Here is a 22,383-nt window from a genome sequence, read left to right as displayed (position 1 = left end):
CACTTCCACCCTACCCCTGTAATCCAATAATCTCTCCTAACCTTTTTGGTCACTAAGGGCAATTTATCATGGCTAATCCACCTAACCTGCACGTCTTTGGACTGTGGGAGTGATATGTTGGGTATGCTGGGTCTGCGTTTACCATTGCAGTGCAAGAGAAAGGCTTCCAACTCTTGGAGAAATGCAACTCTATTTTATTGAACTCTTAACTATTAAACATACTTTAACTGTGCGTTGACACTATGCTGAGTTGACTGGAAACCTGAGGCTAGCCTGACCAGACTATCTTACTACCACATGGTAGGTGTTTGAGTTGCTGCTCACAGGCTCTGGCTGTCTCAGAGGCTGCATCCCAAGAGAGCGGGAAAACTAGTGCCCTCTGGCTTTATAGTGGCCATGTCCTGTCTGGTGATTGGCTGCTGTGTTCTGTGCGTTCGTTGGTCATCCTGTGTGTCAATCAATGTCTGTCTGTGCACCATCATATACTTGTGTGTATATTATGACAGGGAGGAAACCGGAGCACCCGGAGGAAACCCACGCAGACATGGGGAGAATGTGCAGACTCCACACAGACAGTGACCCAGCGGGGAATCAAACCTGGGACCCTGGTGCTGTGAAGCCACAGTGCTATCCACTTGTGCTCCCCACAAACTATCTCCAGTAAACTACCCGCAGGTATGGAATTAATTTACAGAACAGCTGGGAAACCATTCAAGATACACCATCTTCAACTCAAAAAACAAAATCACTCCAACTCAGTCATTGAGCTCCAGTATACATATAGAGATTGTGTGCATGCTCACTTAGAAACCAAGCTCCAGGACACTGCTGACTCCTTCTATGAAGCATACAAAAAATTGACCCATCATTAATCATCCTGAAGGGGGAGCACGGTGGCGCAGTGGTTAGCACTGCTGCCTCACAGCACCGAGGATCCGGGTTCGATCCCAGCCTCGGGTCACTGTCCGTGTGTAGGTGACACATTCCCCGCCTGCCCCCACAACCCAAACAATGTGTGGGGTAGGTTAATTAGCCACACTAAATTGTCCCTTAATTGGAAAAAACAATTGGGTACTGGAAATTTATTTAAAAAATGAATCATCCAGAAAATTAAGGTCCTTTTCCAATCAGCTCCCACAGCACAACACTGCCTCGCATCAATTAAAATTAGGGGTGAGATTCTGGCAGGTGTGCACCATTTTACATATCGTAGGATCATAGCAAAGTTACAGCACAGAAACACGCCATTGGGCCCATCTTGGCCTTGTCAGCCCGAGAACACCCAGGTTTCGCTTTCTAATCCCACCTTCCTGCACCCGGTCCATTGCCCTGTAGCATACAGCACTTAAGGGGGCAGATCCAGGTACCTTTAGGGTCTCTGCGTCCACCACCAACTCGGGCAGTGAATTCCAGACTCCCACTGCCCAAGCATAAAAAAATTCTTCCGGGCAACCTCTTCCAGATGAAGGCATTGATGATAAAATTCATCGTCAATGTGTCAACTCATCCTTTGGTTGACCGAGGAAGATTATTTGAGGGCCTGGTTCTCAAGCCCAAGACTAAGGTAATGTGTTACTGGGAAGCAGTTATCCCCATGCTCCAATGGAATAAATCAAGGCACTTGACATTGCGGAAGCCATATAAATCGAATAACTTCAGTTTTCTTCTTTGTTTATTGGCAGTGGAAAATAAAAGTTTAAGTATTTTATTGAAAGAAAGCAATAAATACTGTGATAAAAATAGTTCAAAGTACTGTATAGACTGTACATAATTTGTTACAAGAAGGCAGAGAAAAACTCAGAACAGCAAAATATTGGACAAATAACAGTACATGATTCAGGCCAACGTACATTAAAAAATTGACCACTCAGAATAGCTTTCGGACAGATTTACAACGTGTTGGTACACAATACATATCTCACCATGATACCAACAAAACTGCAGCTGACATGTTGATGGGTTACTCAAAAATACTGAACACTCTCATTGATGAAGCCAAGACATTTTCCCAATCTCCTATTAATCAGTCACCTTTTTTAAAAGTAGTTTGCACAGTATCTATAGATTAGGAAAGGGTTGCAAAGAAAACAGCAAACCATATTCGTGAAAAATAAATAAGGCTTTCATTTTACTTTTAAAAGTACCCGGCTTTTTATACTTCTGAAGTTGAATAGTCCTAATTGACACCACAGTCAATGATATTGGTCCATTGAAAGTTAAACCAGCCTTTTCTTAACAGTAAGGTAGGGGAGGAAATAACATTTGAGTTATTGAAGAGGCTTCTCCTTGCACTCATTCCACCTCTTCCTCAACAGTCCTATATATATATCTATATATGGCTTTATCTCTTCTTATATCCATCTATTCATTATTAACCATACTGAAAAAATGGACAAGCATTTACAGGTTTAAAAATTAGAATAGATGGTTTAAAAAGGATATAATTACAGACTCCAGACTAACTACAACATCAACACACTTAGTGCTGTCAGCATGCAGTTTCTCTTGGGAAAACAGCATTGAACATGCCATCACACCCACTTTTTTTTGTCCTCAACTTTATAAAAAAAAAATCTGAATATCTGTAGTAATTACACAACAATTTACAAAACCCCCACAATTTTCATAGGGATGAATACATACAGACATATGATACATTTCCTCGAAAAAAAATAACATGATTAAGAGTAAAGAAAATCGATTTAAAGAATTGTACATAATTATAAATGTGTTCTAAGCAAGGGTACACAATTAATGCTAGATGCCAGATCTACAGTAAATCAATATTGAAACAAGTTTACATAAATATAAGAAACATTTATTCTAAAATTTTATACCTAGGGTACTCATGAGTCGTGGATCAACTAATTAAAATCTCTGTAGTAAAATATTAAGTCCAAGTTAGAAATATTGCTACATCACAGATCTCCCGGCTTTCTCAGCAACTCCTGTGATGTACAGTTACTGCATGAACGCTTTGAATGCTGTGCAGTCATCTGTTGAAATAGTGAGAGGGAACTGAAAAAATAAAAGAACACAATTAAATACCAAAACTAGGTAACGTTGAATACTACAACCACAAATAGCAAATCCTAACACTGCGGGGTTACTTAATTGCCAAGAACGCATTTATGGAGGCATTAAAAAAAAGAATCTGGATTTTACATCGATAATAGAACATAGAACATTACAGCGCAGTACGGGCCCTTCGGCCCTCGATGTTGCGCCGACCTGTGAAACCATCTGAAGCCTATCTGACCTACACTATTCCATTTTCATCCATATGTCTATCCAGTGACCACTTAAATACCCTTAAAGTTGGCGAGTCTACTACTGTTGCAGGCAGGGCGTTCCACACCGCTACTACTCTCTGAGTAAAGAAACTGCCTCTGACATCTGTCCTATATCTACTACCCTTCAATTTAAAGCTATGTCCCCTCGTGTTGGTCATCATCATCCGAGGAAAGAGACTCTCACTGTCCACCCTATCTAACCCTCTGACTATCTTATATGTCTTTATTAAGTCACCTCTCAGCCTTCTCCTAACGAAAACAACCTCAAGTCCCTGAGCCTTTCCTCGTAAGACCTTCCCTCCATACCAGGCAACATCCTAGTAAATCTCCTCTGAACCCTTTCCAAAGCTTCCACATCCTTCCTATAATGTGGTGACCAGAACTGCACGCAGTACTCCAGGAGCGGCCGCACCAGAGTTATGTACAGCTGCAGCATGACCTTGTGGCTCCGAACTCAATCCCCCTAGTGATAAAAGGCTAGCACACCATATGCCTTCTTAACAGCCCTATTAACCTGGGTGGCAACTTTCAGGGATTTATGTACCTGGATGCCGAGATCTCTCTGTCATCTACACTACCAAGAATCTTGCCATTAGCCCAGTACTCTGCATTCCTGTTACTCCTTCCAAAGTGAACCACCTCACACTTTTCCGCATTAAACTCCATCTGCCACCTCTCAGCCCAGCTCTGCAGCGTATCTATGTCCCTCTGTATCCTATAACATCCTTCAGCACTATCCACAACTCCACCGACCTTCGTGTCATCTGCAAATTTACTAACCCATCCTTCTACACCCTCTTCCAGGCCATTTATAAAAATGACAAACAGCAGTGGCCCCAAAACAGATCCTTGCGGTACACCACTAGTAACTGAACTCCAGGATGAACATTTGCCATCAACCACCACCCTGTGTCTTCTTACAGCTAGCCAATTACTGATCCAAACCGCTAAATCACCTTCAATCCCATACTTCCTTATTTTCTGCAATAGCCTACCGTGTGGAACCTTATCAAACGCCTTACTGAAATCCATATACACCACATCAACCACTTTACCCTCATCCAGATTTAGCATCAAGGTTATCAAAAATCCAACCTTGAAACAAACTTCACCTGTCCCACTTCTCCCAAAGTACTAGAGTAGATTTTATACCATGGTCACACTAGTTGGTTTGAGTTGGTTTATTTTAAGCACATTTTTCCAGATATTAAAAAAGCTCTTCAATCTCAAGCACAAGGTCATCATATCAAAACATCCATTTTTATTTATCTGGTATCATCTTTCCGTTCAATTTTGTAATTATTTATTAAGCTGACATCAATAATGAATAATTATAGCAGAATGTTTCAGCTTATAACTGAAAGAATACTTGAGAAATTCACTTATTTGAAATAGTTCTTGGAATCACTTCATTAAGCAGAAAGGTTTCTCAGTTGTTAATGTTAATTTTAATTTTCCACAATCAAAACTATAGTACTACCTACTTTCCACTCCACTAAAGTTAAATCGCCTACTAATTTGATGTTTTGCACGTCACACATTCATATAATTTACACAGTTTTTTGTGAATACTTTAACAGGTGAGAATAGTACAGTTGGCAACGCTAGCTGTCCCATTCCAACAACGCCCAAAACAAAAACCTTCTAATTATGTACATTTTTAAAAATAAAACGAAAACACCCGAATTTAGATCACAATCCAAATCAGCCACGAGCAAATGTGTGGTTAATGGGGCAAAACCAGCATGGAATAAACGTGAAACAAATAAATTTAATCGGCAAAATAAGTTATTAAGGAACACGCTGAAAAGACCCAAGCAAACTTGCATTTATTTGGTTCCTTTCCATCCTCGAATTATCTCAAAGCACTCCCCTTCCAGTTAAATACCTTTGATGTGTAGTCATTCTGGGTATGTAGAAAAGCAATTTGTACACAGCAAAATTCAACAGTTAAGTAAATAAATCAAAAGTTATTCTGGTGTTAGTGAGACATTTTTTGGCCAAGGATATTGGATTAATGCCATCCTCTTCAAATATTGTTCAAATATGCTCACTTTAATGCACAAAGTACAATAATAAAAGGAGTTTGCACACATCATTTGGTGCAATATCCCTTCCCTATGAAACTTAGTTCAACTGCCCCTGCCTGAAATCACATTCCATTGTGGTGTTGTCAGTACAGCAAGAGGAAATAAAAGTGTACCAAACAGGGAAAGAGACTGTGTGTCACACCAAGTCTGCAGCAGATCAGGCTCATATTTCACCCTCAATTTGGAATTCATCTCTTGAGGGTGGCTGTTATTCAACCTTGGAAGCATCAACCCAAATAAATAATTTATTTTTAATTGTCAATCTCTGATTATAAAGATTTATGCACACTAATTGGCACATTTGAAGTGTGAAACCTCGTTAAACCCGACAATTGGGATTTCGCTGGAGAGTTTATATGCTGGTGTGTATGGCATTAAAATCAAACTGAACAAGCTAATTGAATACAACTGCAGTTAGACTTGCTCCGAGTGCCAAGTCCTCTTGCAATGAAAGCCAACTTACAATTTGCCTTCCAAACTGCTTGCTGTCATGTGACTGGTGCACGAGGATACCCAGGCCCATTTGTATGTGAACATTTGCCAATCGCCATTTGAATCATGCTTTGTCATTCTGTTTCTCTGAACTGGATAACTTCATATTTATCCATGTTATACTGCAACTGCCATGTATTTGTCCATTCAACTTGCCTAAATCACCTGGAAGCTTCTTAATATCCTTCTCACCACTCATATTCCCATCAAGTTTTGTGTCGTCAGCAAATTTGGAAATATTACTTTTGAATCATTGATGTACATTGTGAATAGTTGGGGCCAAGCACTGATCCCTGCAGGGCCTGTGAGTAATCGCCTGCCTCTTCGAAAAAGACCCACTGATTCCTACTGTCCCCCGTCTGCTCACCAATTCTCAATCCATGCCAATATATCACCCCCAATCCCACATGCTTTAGTGTTGCACACACCTCTTATGTGGGACTTTATCAAAAACTTTATGAAACTCCAATTACCTGCCCTCCCTTTAGGTCTAATACAGATAGGGAATATATAGTGAATGGTTGAAACCTCAAGAGTATTGACAGTCCGAGAGATCTAGGTGTACAGGTCCACAGGTCACTGAAAGGGGCAACACAGGTGGAGAAGGTAGTCAAGATGGCATATGGCAGGCTTGCCTTCATTGGTCGGGGCACTGAGTATAAGAATTGGCAAGTCATGTTGTAGCTGTATAGAACCTTAGTTAGGCCACACCTGGAGTATAGTGTTCAATTCTGGTCACCACACTACCAGAAGGATGTGGAGGCTTTGGAGAGAGTGCAGAAGAGATTTACCAGGATGTTGCCTGGTATGGAGGGCATTAGCTATGAGGAGTGGTTGAATAAACTCGGTTTGTTCTCACTGGAACGAAGGAGGTTGAAGGGCAACCTGAGAGAGGTCTACAAAATTATGAGGGGCTTTGACAGAGTGAATAGTCAGGGGCTTTTTCGCAGGGTAGAGGGGTCAATTGCTAGGGGGCATAGGTTTAAGGTGCGAGGGGCAAGGTTTAGAGGAGGTGTACGAGGCAAGTTTTCTTTACACAGAGGGTAGTAGGTGCCTGGAACTCGCTGCCAGAGGAGGTGGTGGAAGCAGGGACGATAATCTTGACAAATACATGAAAAGGATGGGAATCGAGGGATACGGACCCCAGAAGTGTTGAAGATTTTAGTTTAGACGGGCGGCATGGTCGGCACGGACTTGGAGGGCCAAAGGGCCTGTTCCTGTGCTGTACTTTCCTTTGTTCTTTGTACACCACATTCATGGTTCATCCTTATCTATCCTGCTGGTAACTTCGTCAAAAAACACCATTATATTTGTCAAAGACGATTACCCTTTCATAAATTCATGTTGGTTTCGTCTAACCCCGTTACCACATCCTAGCATTTTTCCTGCCACTGACGTTAGGCTAATCAATCAGTTTTCTCCCTCCCTCCGTTTTTAAATAGCAGGGTTACATTTGCTAACCTCCAATCCATCGGCACTGATCCAAAATCTATCGAATATTTCCGTGACCACCTTCTTTAGTACCTTGTGATCAGTCCCAAGGGATTTATTGCCTTTCAGTCCCTTAATTTCGCCAACTCTTTTTTTTTTAGTAATATCAATTCCTCCTTCTCACTAGACCCTTGATTCCTTAGTATTTCTGGGAAGTTATTTGTGTTTTCCTCCGTGAAGACAGAACTAAAGTAATTTTTTTATTGCTCTGCCATTTCCTGTTCCCTATTACAACTTCTCCTGTTTGGTACTTTATCTTCACTAATCTTTTTCTTTTGTGTACTTTGAGAAGATTTTACGTTGATGTTACTTTCAAGTTTACTCTCATCCTCTATTTTTCCCTCTTAATCAATCTCTTAATCAATCTCTTAATCAATCTCTTAATCAATCTCTTAATCAATCTCTTAATCAATCTCTTAATCAATCTCTTAATCAATCTCTTAATCAATCTCTTAATCAATCTCTTAATCAATCTCTTGCTCCTCTTTTGCCGAATTCTGAATTGCTCCCAATTCTCAGGTTTGCTACTTTTCCGAGCTACTATATCTTTGTATCGAATACTATCCTTAATTTCTTTTGTAAGCCACGGTTGGGCCGCTTTTCTTGTGTTTTTGCAGCAGAAAGGAATGTACAATTGTTGTGCAAAGCATATATTCATTCCTTAAATATTAGCCATTGCCTATCCGCCTTTGAATGAAGTTCGCACTCAATCTTAGCCAACTCTAGTACGGAATAGTTTCTTTCCCCACATGCTGCCTGACTTGAGTATTTCCAGCATTTTCTGTTTTTACTTCAGATTGTCGCATTTTGCTTTTGTATAATCTATGCTACACTCCCTCTCAGGCCGATATATCCTTCCAAAGGTGTGGTGCCCAGAACTGCTAATGGTATTGCAGGTGTGGTGCAATAAGAATATAAAATAGGAACATTTAGCCACACAAGTCTTTTCTTCCATTCTATGAGATTATGCCAGACCTTGAGGCTGCAAAGGCTGAAATATTAAAAGGAACGTCCTGTCGCTCAAATCAGGGGTCTTCTATCTTGCACAAATATCTCTTAAAAACTTTTCTTGAACTCTTCCAAGAAATATCTCAAAAGTGTAAACAACAAGATTCATCCCCAAATGCACCTTCATCAGCTCAATAGCTAAGGCTATGGATGGAAGACCTATTTAATAATTTGGTCATGGCAACAACCTTTTGTAAATTCTGAATGTACCAGACAGACAACAATCCAGTAGCAAATAAACAAGAGGCTCCACAGCCAAATTTCACTTTTTAAAAAGACAAAGTCACTTAGTCCCCAACTTGTCCACAACAGCCACCTGATTTATTATCTCGTCTGAATTTCCTCAGCTCCCTGCAGGTAGCAGAAGGAAACTCTGTTCTAAAATAAACAGAAAACATTGTGAAGATGCAATGCATTTCCTTTGGATTATTTAAAGAAAGGTACCTTCTGCCTGTGATCATGCAAATATTAAATCAGGGAGATACTGCTGTGAGAATACTTACCCGATATTAACACGAATAGGTTCGTACAGTAGCAGAATCCATTCTTTGCTCTCCAGAAACATTGCCTGCAATTTGCAGAGACAGCGCATGCAAAAAAAACATGCTGTTAGTTATGAATTAGTCACTTCACAAGTGCACAAAGCAAAACTGTTTAATTGCTTTTCCAGGAAAAAAAACCCATGGGACATTTAAAATTTCACAAGGATCAGATATTCTCCCTCAGGTTAAGTGCAGCAAATGCTATAATGCTGCAGATTCTTGAATCTAATACAGGCTGCACCTGAACAAGTATTAGAGTAAATGCTCCATGGGTTACTGGCGAGGCTTGCATGCAGCCAGTATGTAATCTGAAAAATGTCCAATGAGCTGTATTTAAATTCCTGTCCCTTGTGGGGGTTCTCAAAATGCAACTTCGTTTTGAGCTAAAGCCGCCGAAACTGCAATTTTTTTCTAAAACAAAGGCATCAAATCACCTCTTTAGGGACCACAAATACTTTGATACTTTCAATCTATTTATTAGTGAATTTATTACAGAAGAGAGGATAGACAAACAACTTCTCCCACATAAAGGGTTGTTAGCACATGCAACACCACAATGCTTGGGGGAGGGCGGGGCAGATTAAAACACGGAAAATACTTGATGATAAGAGGAAAGAGCAGATAAACAGGAATAGAGTAGATTAGCTGGAAGATGGAGCTTGTTATGGCACTGGAGTGAGGGTTGAAATGGCCTCTTTCTCGGGTTACATTTCCATGATTACAAACAAAGCCTACAAAATAGACAACTTTCAGAAAAATTAGGTATTATTTTGTTTCCATGCACTTGACCCAGGAGATTTATGGTACAACAATTCTTTCATCTTTCTAGTCTGAACACTCCTCATTCCCATTCAGAAATACAGCCACAACAACTGGTGCATTTTAAGTATCGTTTGAAAGATTCAGAGTTGCCCAATTTATATAATTGATTGCAGAGATGACTACTGACGGCCACATGCAAGCAAAACCGGTAAACAAACATCACAATGTTTAATCTGATTAGAAGTAAACACAATCTTGTTAGGTAGTACTGTCCTGAGTTGACAGACTAGTTTGATGTTGCACCATTAATGATGTTTACTGCACATTGCATCTCCAGTGGTTTAAAATTATGGTGAATTTCTATACCAATGTTTATAACAAGCATCTATTCTGTGATAAGCCCAACAGAAAATGTAACCTCTCGAAATTATGAACTAGGTTCTTTATGTCCCTGTCTTTTCTCTCCTCCGAGGAAGTCACTAGTTCATGCTAGATTACTGATTCTTTCATGGAGAATGGTCATCGTCCAGTCCATTATCCAACTGATCATTTTTCATACGCCCAGGCAGTGAACGCTAGCTATGATGTGAGAAATAAATTGTATTCATCTAGTGGCTTTGATGACATGAGGACGCCCCAAAGCACTTTAAAGCCAATTAAGTATTTCTGAAGTGCAGCTACTGTTGTTACAAGACAGCCAATTTACGCACAGTAAGATCCCACGAAAGGCAATGTGACAATAAGCAGGTTTTTCCGTTTTGTGCAAGGGCTAAAAATCGAGACACTGGGGAGAACTCCTCTACTCTTTCAGTATTGCATTGAAAGACCAGCCTGGATCATGTGTTCAAGTCTCGAGAATTAAACTTTCGATGTACAACCTACTGACATGGATGTGAAAGGACTACCAACTGAGCCACAGTAAGTGGCATCACAGCTGAGCTTAATCCTGTGCATATAAACTTTCCAGTATGGGCCACCTGTTTGAGATTAGCAATGGGGGCTGTGGTTGATTTCACCACTTCCTTCATCAATAGCCTGTCAAGAGCTTTTTGTAATACAACTAGTTACACACCAGCTCATGTTAACTAATTCACTTACAGGCCTGCACGGAAAAGATTTCAGTCACATTCCAGTGGTAATGCAAATATAAAGCTTTGATTGCCTCAGTTGAAATTCTACATTGCACCCAAGTTGTAATTAAAATAATTACAAGGAAAACAATGCAAGTATCACATCAAGTCATTTGACACTTCAAAGCTGTGTTTTGGAGATGACATCATCCACATTTTTCCAGTGTCCTGAATCATAAACCTTGAACAATAACTTAAAGTTCCAAGTTAGAAACGTGAAGTTGAAATTGTGCATCACTAAGACCAAAGAGGCTGGTTTAGCTCACAAGGTTAAATCGCTGGCTTATAAAGCAGACCAAGCAGGCCAGCAGCACGGTTCGATTCCCGTACCAGCCTCCTCGGACAGGCGCCGGAATGTGGCGACTAGGGGCTTTTCACAGTAACTTCATTGAAGGATACTCGTGACAATAAGCGATTTTCATTTTTTTTTTTCATTTTCATTTTTCAAATTAAAAGGTTAAGAAGCATGAAACAGAAGAAAGGAAAATAAATTCTTCTCAAAGTTACTTTGAGGCTTCTTTTGAACATCAATAATAATAATTGCTTATTGTCACTAGTAGGCTTCAATGAAGTTACTGTGAAAAGCCCCTAGTCACCACCTTCCGGCACCTGTTCGGGGAGGCCGGTACGGGAATGCGAGAATGGCATCATTCTGGGTTGGTCCGTGACAAAGCACAAACTAAGACTACAGTTGTGACACAAATATATTTTAGTGTGTTAAGACAGCATTTTGATCCCTCTGGCCTGAAGTGGTTTCAAAGTTTATTTTGGAACACAAACCTCACTGAACAAAGCCAAACTGTATTTGTTAAAACTGACTTTAAGAAAAATTCTTATGCACGCAAAAAGTGCCATTCAAAATGTTTTAATGTGTTTATCGTATGATCGTGCCCAGCAGTAATTTGAAATAGTAATACAGTGTGCGTCACCTAATAGGAAATCAATACATACCATCTGTTTGCACCATTTTTGGCTGCATGGAGGGTGAAGATGTTGTTGAGGTAACTCTAAAATTAGCAGGCAATGTCTCGGCTGATCCAGGTGCCATACCCCTTACGTCTTTTGGTCGGAACTTCTTTCTCCAAGAAGGTGCTCGTCTGAAACCCTTTTCATCCTCCTTTTACAGTTAAGGAAATAAACTATTTATGTTAGTTATTTCTTTTTTTTTTTAAATAATTTTTATTGAGAAATTTTGATTTTATACAACAACGCACCTTAGTAAAATACCGAAAATAACAATAATATTAACAATCATATACATTCGCCCCATCCCCATGAACAACCCAGCATTTTAACAACGCAAATTAACACACTATAAAGTTACAGAATAAACACTACAATAATGCACCCCCCCCCCCCCCCCCCCCCCCCCGGGGGTTGCTGCTGCTATTGACCCAATTACCTATCTCTGAGCCAGGAAGTCCAGAAAAGGCTGCCATCGTTTATAGAACCCTTGTATTGATCCTCTCAGGGCAAATTTGACCTTTTCCAATTTTATAAATCCCGCCATGTCACTGATCCAGGTCCCCACGCTTGGGGGCCTTGCATCCTTCCATTGTAACAGAATCCTTCGCCGGGCTACTAGGGACGCAAAGGCCAGGACACCAGCCTCTTTCGCCTCCTGCACTCCCGGCTCCACCCCAACCCCAAAAATCGCGAGTCCCCACCCTGGTTTGACCCTGGATCCAACCACCCTCGACACCGTCCCCGCCACCCCATTCCAGAATTCTTCCAGTGCTGGGCATGCCCAGAACATATGGGCGTGGTTCGCAGGACTCCCCAAACATCTGGTGCACCTGTCCTCACCCCCGAAGAACCTACTCATCCTAGTCCCGGACATATGGGCCCGGTGCAGCACCTTAAATTGGATGAGGCTAAGCCTCGCACATGAGGAGGAAGAGTTGACTCTCTCCAAGGCCTCCGCCCAAGTCCCGTCCTCTATCTGCTCCCCGAGTTCCTCCTCCCATTTAGCCTTCAGCTCCTCCACTGACGACTCCTCCACCTCCTGCATTACCTTATAGATGTCAGACACCTTCCCCTCTCCTACCCACACCCCCGAAAGCACTCTGTCCATCGTCCCCTGCGAGGGCAGCAAAGGGAATCCCTCTACCTGTCGCCTAGCAAACGCCTTTACCTGCAGGTATTTGAACATGTTCCCCTGGGGAAGGCCAAATTAATCTTCCAGTTCCCCCAGGCCCGCAAACCTCCGGCCAATAAACAGGTCCCTCAATTTGCTGATGCCCGCCCTTTGCCATCCCCTGAATCCCCCATCCGTGTTCCCCGGGATGAACCGATGGTTGCCACCCAGTGGAGCCTCCATCGAGCCCCCTGTTTCCCCCCGATGCCGTCTCCACTGTCCCCAGATTCTTAGGGTCGCCGCCACCACTGGGCTCGTGGTAACCCTCTTGGGGGAGAGCGGCAACGGTGCCGTTACCATGGCACCCAGGCTTGTACCTCTACATGACGCCATCTCCATTCTTTTCCACGCCGCCCCTCCCCCCTCCATCACCCATTTACGCACCATTGACACATTGGCTGCCCAATAGTACCCCAGAAGGTTGGGCAGCGCCAGCCCGCCTCTATCCCTTCCTCGCTCCAGGAACACCCTCCTCACTCTCGGAGTCCCATGTGCCCACACAAAGCTCAGAATACTGCCGGTCACTCTCCTAAAGAAGGCCCTGGGGATATATGTTAGTTATTTCTAGTTAACTGCTCATGAATACAACTTCCAATATCAACGTACACGAGACATACAGATTTCCAAACCATAATCAAACCGAAAATAACATTAAAGTTCCTTCGAACAGAACGGTCACCAACTTCCTATCTTAAATAAACAGAGAAGGATCTGGAGGTCACAACAATCTGTGAAGAAAAGATTAATTTTGAATCTTACATCGTCGAGTCTCCGGTCTGTTCCGAGGGCCAAGAGGTTGTTAAATTCTCTCTCCAATGATTGGCGTGCCTGTAAACATAAATGTCAGTATTGTTTCTTAATGCAAACCGAAAAAAAGCCTTTAGGTGTAATTAAGCCAAAATAAACTGCAGTACAAGTGTAGAGAAAATGATTCCACAAAGTGCTCTTAGTAATTCAAGACAGTGTGATGGGAGTAGATTAGTCAGAGTACAAATTCTTTATCCTTTAACGTTGGTTGCAATTGAATCAGTCATTTTATAAATATGCCTGTGCCTTTGCAATAACACTTTACTTTCAGCATACGTCTGCTGTTTAGCAGTAACACCATCTCTTTAGAATCTTCCAAACAAAACCTAATAGAACTGATTCCTCGCAACAGATCAAGATTCAAGAGGAAGGATCAAGAGAAAAAAGACATGTAAGGGAAAAAATAAATTTAAATTGAAAACTATTTGCCTGTTCTACATAGTTAAGCCCCTCAAAATCTTCTTTTGGATCAGCTTTAAGTCGCATCCTTTCAAGGAAAAGGTTAAAGCTTTGTCTTTCATCATAATTCTGACACAAAGTATCTTACGCTCTTTTGCGATGATTCCCATAGATTTCACCAAGGCTCCTTCAGCACCACCTTCCAAACCCACGGCTGCTACCACCTGGAAAGACAAGGGTAGCAGATACCTGGGAATGCCACCACCTGGAGGTTACCCCCCAAGTTACTCACCATCCAGACTTGGAAATATCTGGCCATTCCTTCACAGGTAAATATTGGTCCTTTAGAGGATGAGAAGGGAGTTTTAATAATGGGAGATGAGGAAATGGCTGAGGAACTGAACAGGTTTTTTGGGGTCGGTCTTCACAGTGGAAGACACAAATAACATGCCAGCGACTGATAGAAATGAGGCTATGACAGGTGAGGACCTTGAGATGATTGTTATCACTAAGGAGGTAGTGATGGGAAAGCTAATGGGGCTAAAGGTAGACAATTCTCCTGGCCCTGATGGAATGCATCCCAGAGTGCTAAAAGAGATGGCTAGGGAAATTGCAAATGCACTGGTGATAATTTACCAAAACTAGACTCTGGGGTGGTCCTGGCGGATTGGAAATTAGCAAACGCGACACTACTGTTTAAAAAAGGAGGTAGGCAAAAAGCGGGTACTTATAGGCCAGTTAGCTTAACTTCGGTAGTAGGGAAGATGCTGGAATCTATCTTCAAGGAAGAAATAGCGAGGCATCTGGAGTTTTGTACAACTCTAGTACGATAGAACAACAACAATAGAAATTGTCCCATTGGGCAGACGCAGCATGGGTTCATAAAGTGCAGGTCGTGCCTAACTAATTTAGTGGAATTTTTTGAGGACATTACCAGTGCGGTAGATAATGGGGAGCCAATGGATGTGGTATATCTGGATTTCCAGAAAGCCTTTGACAAGGTGCCACACAAAAGGTTGCTGCATAAGATAAAGATGCATGGCATTAAGGGTAAAGGAGTAGCATGGATAGGGGATTGGTTAATTAATAGAAAGCAAAGAGTGGGGATTAATGGGTGTTTCTCTGGTTGGCAATCAGTAGCTAGTGGTGTCCCTCAGGGATCAGTGTTGGGCCCACGATTGCTCACAATTTACATAGATGATTTGGAGTTGGGGACCAAGTGCAATGTGTCCAAGTTTGCAGACGACACTAAGATGAGTGGTAAAGAAAAAGGTGCAGAGGATACCGGAAGTCTGCAGAGGGATTTGGATAGGTTAAGTGAATGGGCTAGGGTCTGGCAGATGGAATACAATGTTGACAAATGTGAGGTTATCCATTTTGGTAGGAATAACAGCAAAAGGGAATATTTAAATGATAAAATATTAAAACATGCTGCTGTGCAGAGACCTAGTATGCTCGTCCATGAGTCGGAAAAAGTTGGTTTACAGCTGCAACAGGTGATTAAGGCGGCAAATGGAGATCTGTCCTTCATTGCTAGAGGGATGGAGTTTAAGTCTAGGGAGGTTATGCTGCAATTATATAAGATGTTAGTGAAGCCACACCTGGAGTATTGTGTTCCGTTTTGGTGTCCTTACCCGAGAAAGGACGTATTGGAGCTGGAGGGTGTGCAGAGGAGATTCACTAGGTTAATCCCAGAGCTGAAGGGGTTGGATTACGAGGAGAGGTTGAGTAGACTGGGACTGGATTCGTTGGAATTTAGAAAGATGAGGGGGGGGATCTTATAGAAACATATAAAATTATGAAGGGAATAGATAGGACAGATGCGGGCAGGTTGTTTCCACTGGTGGGTGAAAGCAGAACTAGGGGGCATCGCCTCAAAATAAGGGGAAGTAGATTTAGGACTGAGTTTAGGAGGAACTTGTTCACCCAAAGGGTTGTGAATCCATGGAATTCCTTGCCCAGTGAAGCAGTTGACATGTTTTTAAGGTAAAGATAGATAGTTTTTTGAAGAATAAAGGGATTAAGGGTAATGGTGTTCGGGCTGGAAAGTGGAGCTGAGTCCACAAAAGATCAGCCATGATCTCATTAAATGGCGGAGCAGGCTCGAGGGGCCAGATTGCCTACTCCTGCTCCTAGTTCTTATGTTCTTTATCTCATAGAATCTCATAGAATTTACAGTGCAGAAGGAGGCCATTCGGCCCATCGAGTCTGCATCGGCTCCTGGAAAGAGCACCCTACCCAAGGTTAACACCTCCACCCTATTCCCATAACCCAGTAACCCCACCCAACACTAAGGGCAATTTTAGACACTAAGGGCAATTTATCATGGCCAATCCACCTAACCTGCACATCTTTGGACTGTGGGAGGAAACTGGAGCACCCGGAGGAAACCCACGCACACACGGGGAGGATGTGCAAACTCCGCACAGACAGTGACCCAAGCCAGAATCGAACCTGGGACCCTGGAGCTGTGAAGCGATTGTGCTATCCACAATGCTACCGTGCTGGGTTCTGTCGCTGGGTCTAAATCCTGGAACTCGCTCCCTAACAGCACTTTGGGTGCACCTACACTTCAGGGACTGCAGCGGTTCAAAACAGCAGCTCACTATCATCTTCTCGAGGACAATTAGGGATGGACAATAAACGCTGGCGAGATCAGTGATGTCTACATGCCGTAAATGAATTTTAAAAAAAATTAATTGAGCCCAAATCAAGCTGAGGTTCCAAGTGTAGGAAAGCAGGAGGTTTAATGGGGATGCGAGGAGAAACTTTTTCACCCAGAGGGTGGTGAGAGTCTGGAACATTTAAGATGTGCACTTATGATGCCAGGACAGACAAGGCTATGGGCCAAGTGCCGGAAAATGGGATTAGAATAGTTAGGTGGTTGTTTTTGACCAGCGCAGACTCGATGGGCTGAAGGGCCTGTTCTGTGCTGTAAACCTCTGTGACACTGAACTCCGAATAATGACGATTAAATTGAAAATAATCACAAAAGGAATTAAAGGGGTGATCAAAGAAATAATTTAAGCAGAGGATGATTAAAATTTGGAAGTGTCTGCCACAAATCACCATTAGAGACAATAAAGTTATTGCCGAGGAAATTAGATTGCAGTGAACATCTCCAATAAAATGTTCTAAGAACCAGTTGTTCAGGAAGAGTATAATGGCCCTGGAGGGAGGGAGTGTACAATAAGTTTATTAGAATCTTACCTTGATTTGAAAGTTTAAGCTATGAGGAGACTATGGTTGTATTCTCTGGAATTTAGATGGTTATGGGTGATTTCATAAAATTTTGAAGATATTAAAGGAAGCAAATGAGATATTTGGGGAAATCTAGTTTGGAGAGTCTAGGACGAGGCCACAAAGTCCAAAATTTAAAGCCCAAACTTTCAGGAGTGAAATTGGGAAACACCTTTTCATGGAAAGACTACGAGACGTTTGGAACTTAATGTCAGAAGTGCCAGCTAAAACATTAATTTTAATCTGTGATTGATTGATCTTTGTTATCCAAAATCTATTGAGGAACATGGGGGTAAAGTTGGATTAGGTTGCCAATCAGTCTTGATCTCATTGAATGTTAGAAAATGTGTAAGGGCTAAATGGCCTATTCCTGGTGGGATGTTTCTAAACCAATTCCTGTTGAATAATGACATCACCATTGCGGAATCCACCAATACCACCTTGGGAATCACAATTGGCAAAAAACTTAACTGAATCAGCCATCAGAGGTTTGGAATTTTGCAGTAGCTAACTTAACTCGTGACTCCTCAAAGCCTCTCTGCCAACTACAGGGCATAGGTCACAATTGCATCGCAATATTCTCTACTTGGCTGAGGAAAGTTTCTGACTCCACCACCACGCTTTCAGGCAGCAAGTTCAAGATCCCACCACCCTCTGGGAGAAAAAAAACTTCTCTTTTTCTTAGCTCTTTATGCCCCCTGGTTATTGACCCCACTACTAATGGAAAAAGTGCCTTCCCATCCACCCTATCCACGCCCCTCAATCGTATACACCTCTATCAGGTCCCCTCTGGACCTTTGCTGCTCCAAGGAAAACAGCCCCAGCCTATCCAATCTTTCCCATAACTCAGACCCTCCAGCCCAGGTGCACCCTGGTAAATCACCTCTACACCCTCTCCAGTGCATTCACATCCTCCCTGTAAAGCGATGGCCAGAATGGTACATGGTAGTTCAGTTGTGGCTTATCATTGCTTATTCCAAGTCGGAAATATTTGGCCATTATTACACCACACCCATTAGAATCAAAGTCAGGGGACATTAATCACCTTAAAAAAACATTATGATGAACAAAATGCATCACTGACATGAAAACCCTATTCACCTGTCAAGGATATTCTTTTCCTTTCTCATAAATAGCACATAAAACGATAAGAAACTTTTCATTAAAGGTGCAAATAAAGTGCCTGGAACCTGGTGAACATTTCTGGCCCAGTGCCATGTTCTTATTTGAACTGACTTCCTGCATACCATTGAGCTCACAATGTATTCCATGGGCAATTAACTTAGTTTACTCACAGACCACACCCGTTGGACATTGAAAAGTACAGGTGCCAGAAAAAGAACTGCAGCCTTCAAATCACCCTTAGAGAGGAAGAGATTGATGACCAATGCTCTACAGTCACTACTCATTTTGGATTTATAATCTCTTCTAATAGACTGGCAAACAAAACAGAATTTGCTTGATTGTTAGCAAGGAGTATAGTTTCCCAGAAAATGTTTAAAACATGCTTTGTTAAATGTTTTGGGAAATAAATTCATTGGGGCAGTGTTTAGAAATTAGTTTATAAAGGTAAATTTGCATGTTCCTGTTTCTTAGGTATAAATCTACTCCAGTTTAAGTTGCCGTTTATGTTGCATTGGATGTAAATGTGATCATTCAGCATGCATGTCACCCAAAGAAAGCAGCCGTTTAACTTTCGATAGTCGCCGATCATTTGATAGCCAGTTAAAAACAAACTGTACAAAAGAATCAGGGGACAAATCTGAAAGGAGAGGAGGCGGCTTCAAAACCAAGAACCCAACATTGACAGAAATTCTAGAAAAACCTTCCCGTTGCGCTGGTGTGTTTTTGTCTGTTAACATTTTCTCACAGGTACAGAGGCCACTCTACAACCCTCCTGTTGTGAAATCAAATCTAAATCTGTAAAGGAGAAAGAATAGCTTCCTGCATCACAAGAGTTCCAATTGTACTTTGAAAATTGCTGGCTTGACTATACAGGATGTGGAGATGCCGGCGCTGGACTGGGATGGGCACAGTAAGAAGTCTCACCACACCAGGTTACAGTCCAACTGGTTTATTTGAAATCACAAGCTTTCGGAGCGCTGCTCCTTCATCAGGTGAAGTGGAAGCAGGTTCACAATTGCAGCAATGTGATTGTGAACCTGCCTCCACGTCACCTGAAGGAGCAGCGCTCCGAAAGCATAGCTGTGATTATGAACCTGCCTCCACGTCACCTGATGAAGGAGCAGCGCTCCGAAAGCACAGCTGTGATTATGAACCTGCCTCCACGTCACCTGATGAAGGAGCAGCGCTCCGAAAGCACAGCTGTGATTATGAACCTGCCTCCACGTCACCTGATGAAGGAGCAGCGCTTCAAAAGCTTGTGATTTCAAATAAACCTGTTGAGACTGTAACTTGGTGTTGAGACTTCTTACTGAAAAGACAGAAGATTGAAAAGAGCAATTGCCAGGTGAAAGATCATTTTGGGTTTGAATTTATGGAGTCTGTTGCATTCATTTTAACAACCATTTGAGCAAAGGCTTTTTAAACATAACTTGCTTTATTTCCTCCAATCTACGCAATGATGAGAAGAACTGAAAAGTCAGGGGAAAGCTTGATGGCATTTCTTCATTATGGTTAATTTACAGTGGCTGCATATGCTCTGGCAGTGCCTGATTAGATGCTGACGATAAAATTAGCAAAGCAACGACACAAAAATCAAATCCTCGGTTCACATCTCTTACCGGTTCTCCTAATTTCCTGAGAAAATGCCTTTGATCGCTGCTCAACATTGTTTCATCTATAAAACACAGGTATCAGTGACCTAGAAGGGACAATAACTCCCCCAAAAAGTTCCATTCATTATTTCCCCAAGGAAATAGATGGTTTTGATTGCCTTTTGTTATTACTTTTGTTTCCCACAAATCTAGCCCTGTAACATTAACTCCCTGCCAGCAGATGGTGCTCTCTCCCCATGCAACACTGCTCAAGTTAATTTCACACACCATCCAGCAAGCCAGTGCAGTAAAATACAGGTGGCGGTCAGTTAGCTGGACAGCTGGTTCGTGATGCGGAGCGACGCCAATCGCGTGGGTTAAATTCCCACACCGGCTAACGTTATTCATGAAGACCCCACCCTGCCAACCTTGTCCCTCGCCTGGGGTGTGGCGATCCTCACGTTAAATCATCATCAGCCAGCTCTCAAAGCGGTCAGCAGCATACGGCCATCTGGGACTGTGTGACATTTACTTGTGCTTAGTACAGGTATTGGAACAAAACGATTGTGGCTAAGAAAGCAAATTGTTACGATTCCATTCTGTAAAGATTCACTTTTATTGGAGTACAGATAACTCTAAGCCAACTATAAAGAAATCTACCATCCAAATGTGAAATGACTGCTTCTTAACTGCTTTATATCCTTCAATCAAATAATGACGGGTCCACACTCAAAACTTTACACAGCCACTTAAAAGTATGTAACTAGGAGATATGTCATCAAATGACCGATTTTAGTGCTGATTACTGAATTGTTTTAAATAAAGATGCAGAATATAAAATGTAGATGGAAACTATAAAACTTCCGCTAGAGACTCCTGAGAATGTAAAGATTCGGAAAAGGCTGACAACATATTTAGTTGTACAAACTACAACAACCCACTCACGCAGTGCAGTTACTGTTCTCAAAGAAAAACAGCTGAGGAATATGGTAAAAGACCCAACCAGAAAAGAGAAAATTAGAAGAGAAAGTCAGCAAACACAGGGGATTAGACAAAGAACGTAGACAGCACAAAACAGGCCCTTCGGCCCACGATGTTGTGCCGAACTTTTGTCCTAGATTAAGAACAAATTAATCTACACCCCATCATTCTACCGTAATCCATGTACCTATCCAATAGCCGCTTGAAGGTCCCTAATGTTTCCGACTCAACTACTTCCACAGGCAGTGCATTCCATGCCCCCACTACTCTCTGGGTAAAGAACCTACCTCTGACATCCCCCTTATATCTTCCCTATTTTGAGGTAGCTCTGCTGATCAACGATGTTCATAAGGCGAAGCAGGTTTGAAGGGCTGAATGGTCTACACCTGCACTGTAAACTGAAAGACTAGACAGTAAGTAAAAAGGAAATAAAATGCAGGCCAACACGAAAAGTAGAGACCAGCTCTTGCCAGAACACCGTTTACGCTGTTCCATAAAAGGGCTCCTGCTCAGAACTAAACTTGTTTGCCTTCCCCAGATACTGACTGGCCGACTTTCCTCTCCACCATCGATATAACCTTTGTTGCAAAGAAATGGAAAGATATAGCTAAGAACCAAAGCTAAAAAGTCACGGCTAAGATCATGGTGATGCAGAATGCCAAAGAGAGAGAGTTTGTACTCTTCAACTGGCATTGAGCCTGATTGAAACGTGACATCAAAAGTGGGAAGTCCAGAGTGAGCATGGAAGGAAAGAGTCAAGTCTAGCACTACACATGCAGAAAGAATGGAGGCTACTTAACAAAGCAATCAGCTAATCTAAGTGCTGTCTGTCCAATATAGAGAATGCTCTTTTTCAATCTCCGCTCTGACTCTCAGCTCCTGCTCTTTTTAAATAATCTCCATTGTGACTCTCAGCACTCACTCTTTTTAAATGTTCCTGATATCTTCTAAAGGTTTCCTCCTGAGCTTGCATCATTCTCTAGCTTCTTTCCGCTCTTTCCACATGCCCCCTCCAAGTCCATCTTGTCTGAGGCCTACCTCCTCTTCCCTCCGTTCTGTTCCCACTAGATTGCTGACCATCCAACTTCCCTTCCTGGCCCCCATCTTAGCTGATGGTTTCATCTCCTCAGGTACTGTCCACTCTTCAAATCGACTATTATTACCCCTCTTCTGGAAAAAACGCTCGAATCTTTCATCCTGGCAAATTGCCACCTCATTTCCAACCTCCCTTCTCTCTTCAAAGTCCTCGAATACAGGGGCTGGTTTAGCACAGTGGGCTAAACAGCTGGCTTGT

General features: G+C 42.1%; 1 protein-coding gene across 1 annotated transcript in view; it reads right to left on the bottom strand.

The window, feature by feature from the left end:
- Positions 1–1,654: 1,654 nt before the first annotated feature.
- Positions 1,655–22,383, bottom strand: part of LOC119971991 (liprin-alpha-1-like) — a 193,340-nt gene continuing 172,611 nt past the window's right edge. Inside the window, exons 28-31 of the mRNA XM_038808415.1 lie at positions 13,705–13,773; positions 11,760–11,925; positions 8,878–8,942; positions 1,655–3,018 (exon numbers count right to left, since the gene is read on the bottom strand). Of these exons, the coding sequence (XP_038664343.1) occupies positions 8,884–8,942; positions 11,760–11,925; positions 13,705–13,773 (294 nt within the window). The 3' untranslated portion in view covers positions 1,655–3,018; positions 8,878–8,883. The remainder of the gene's footprint in view (positions 3,019–8,877; positions 8,943–11,759; positions 11,926–13,704; positions 13,774–22,383) is intronic.

Source organism: Scyliorhinus canicula, chromosome 9 (genome assembly GCF_902713615.1).
Source record: "Scyliorhinus canicula chromosome 9, sScyCan1.1, whole genome shotgun sequence".
Lineage (NCBI taxonomy): Eukaryota > Metazoa > Chordata > Chondrichthyes > Carcharhiniformes > Scyliorhinidae > Scyliorhinus > Scyliorhinus canicula.
Note: the sequence above shows the minus strand (reverse complement) of the source record. Positions and strands in the feature narration are given on the sequence as shown.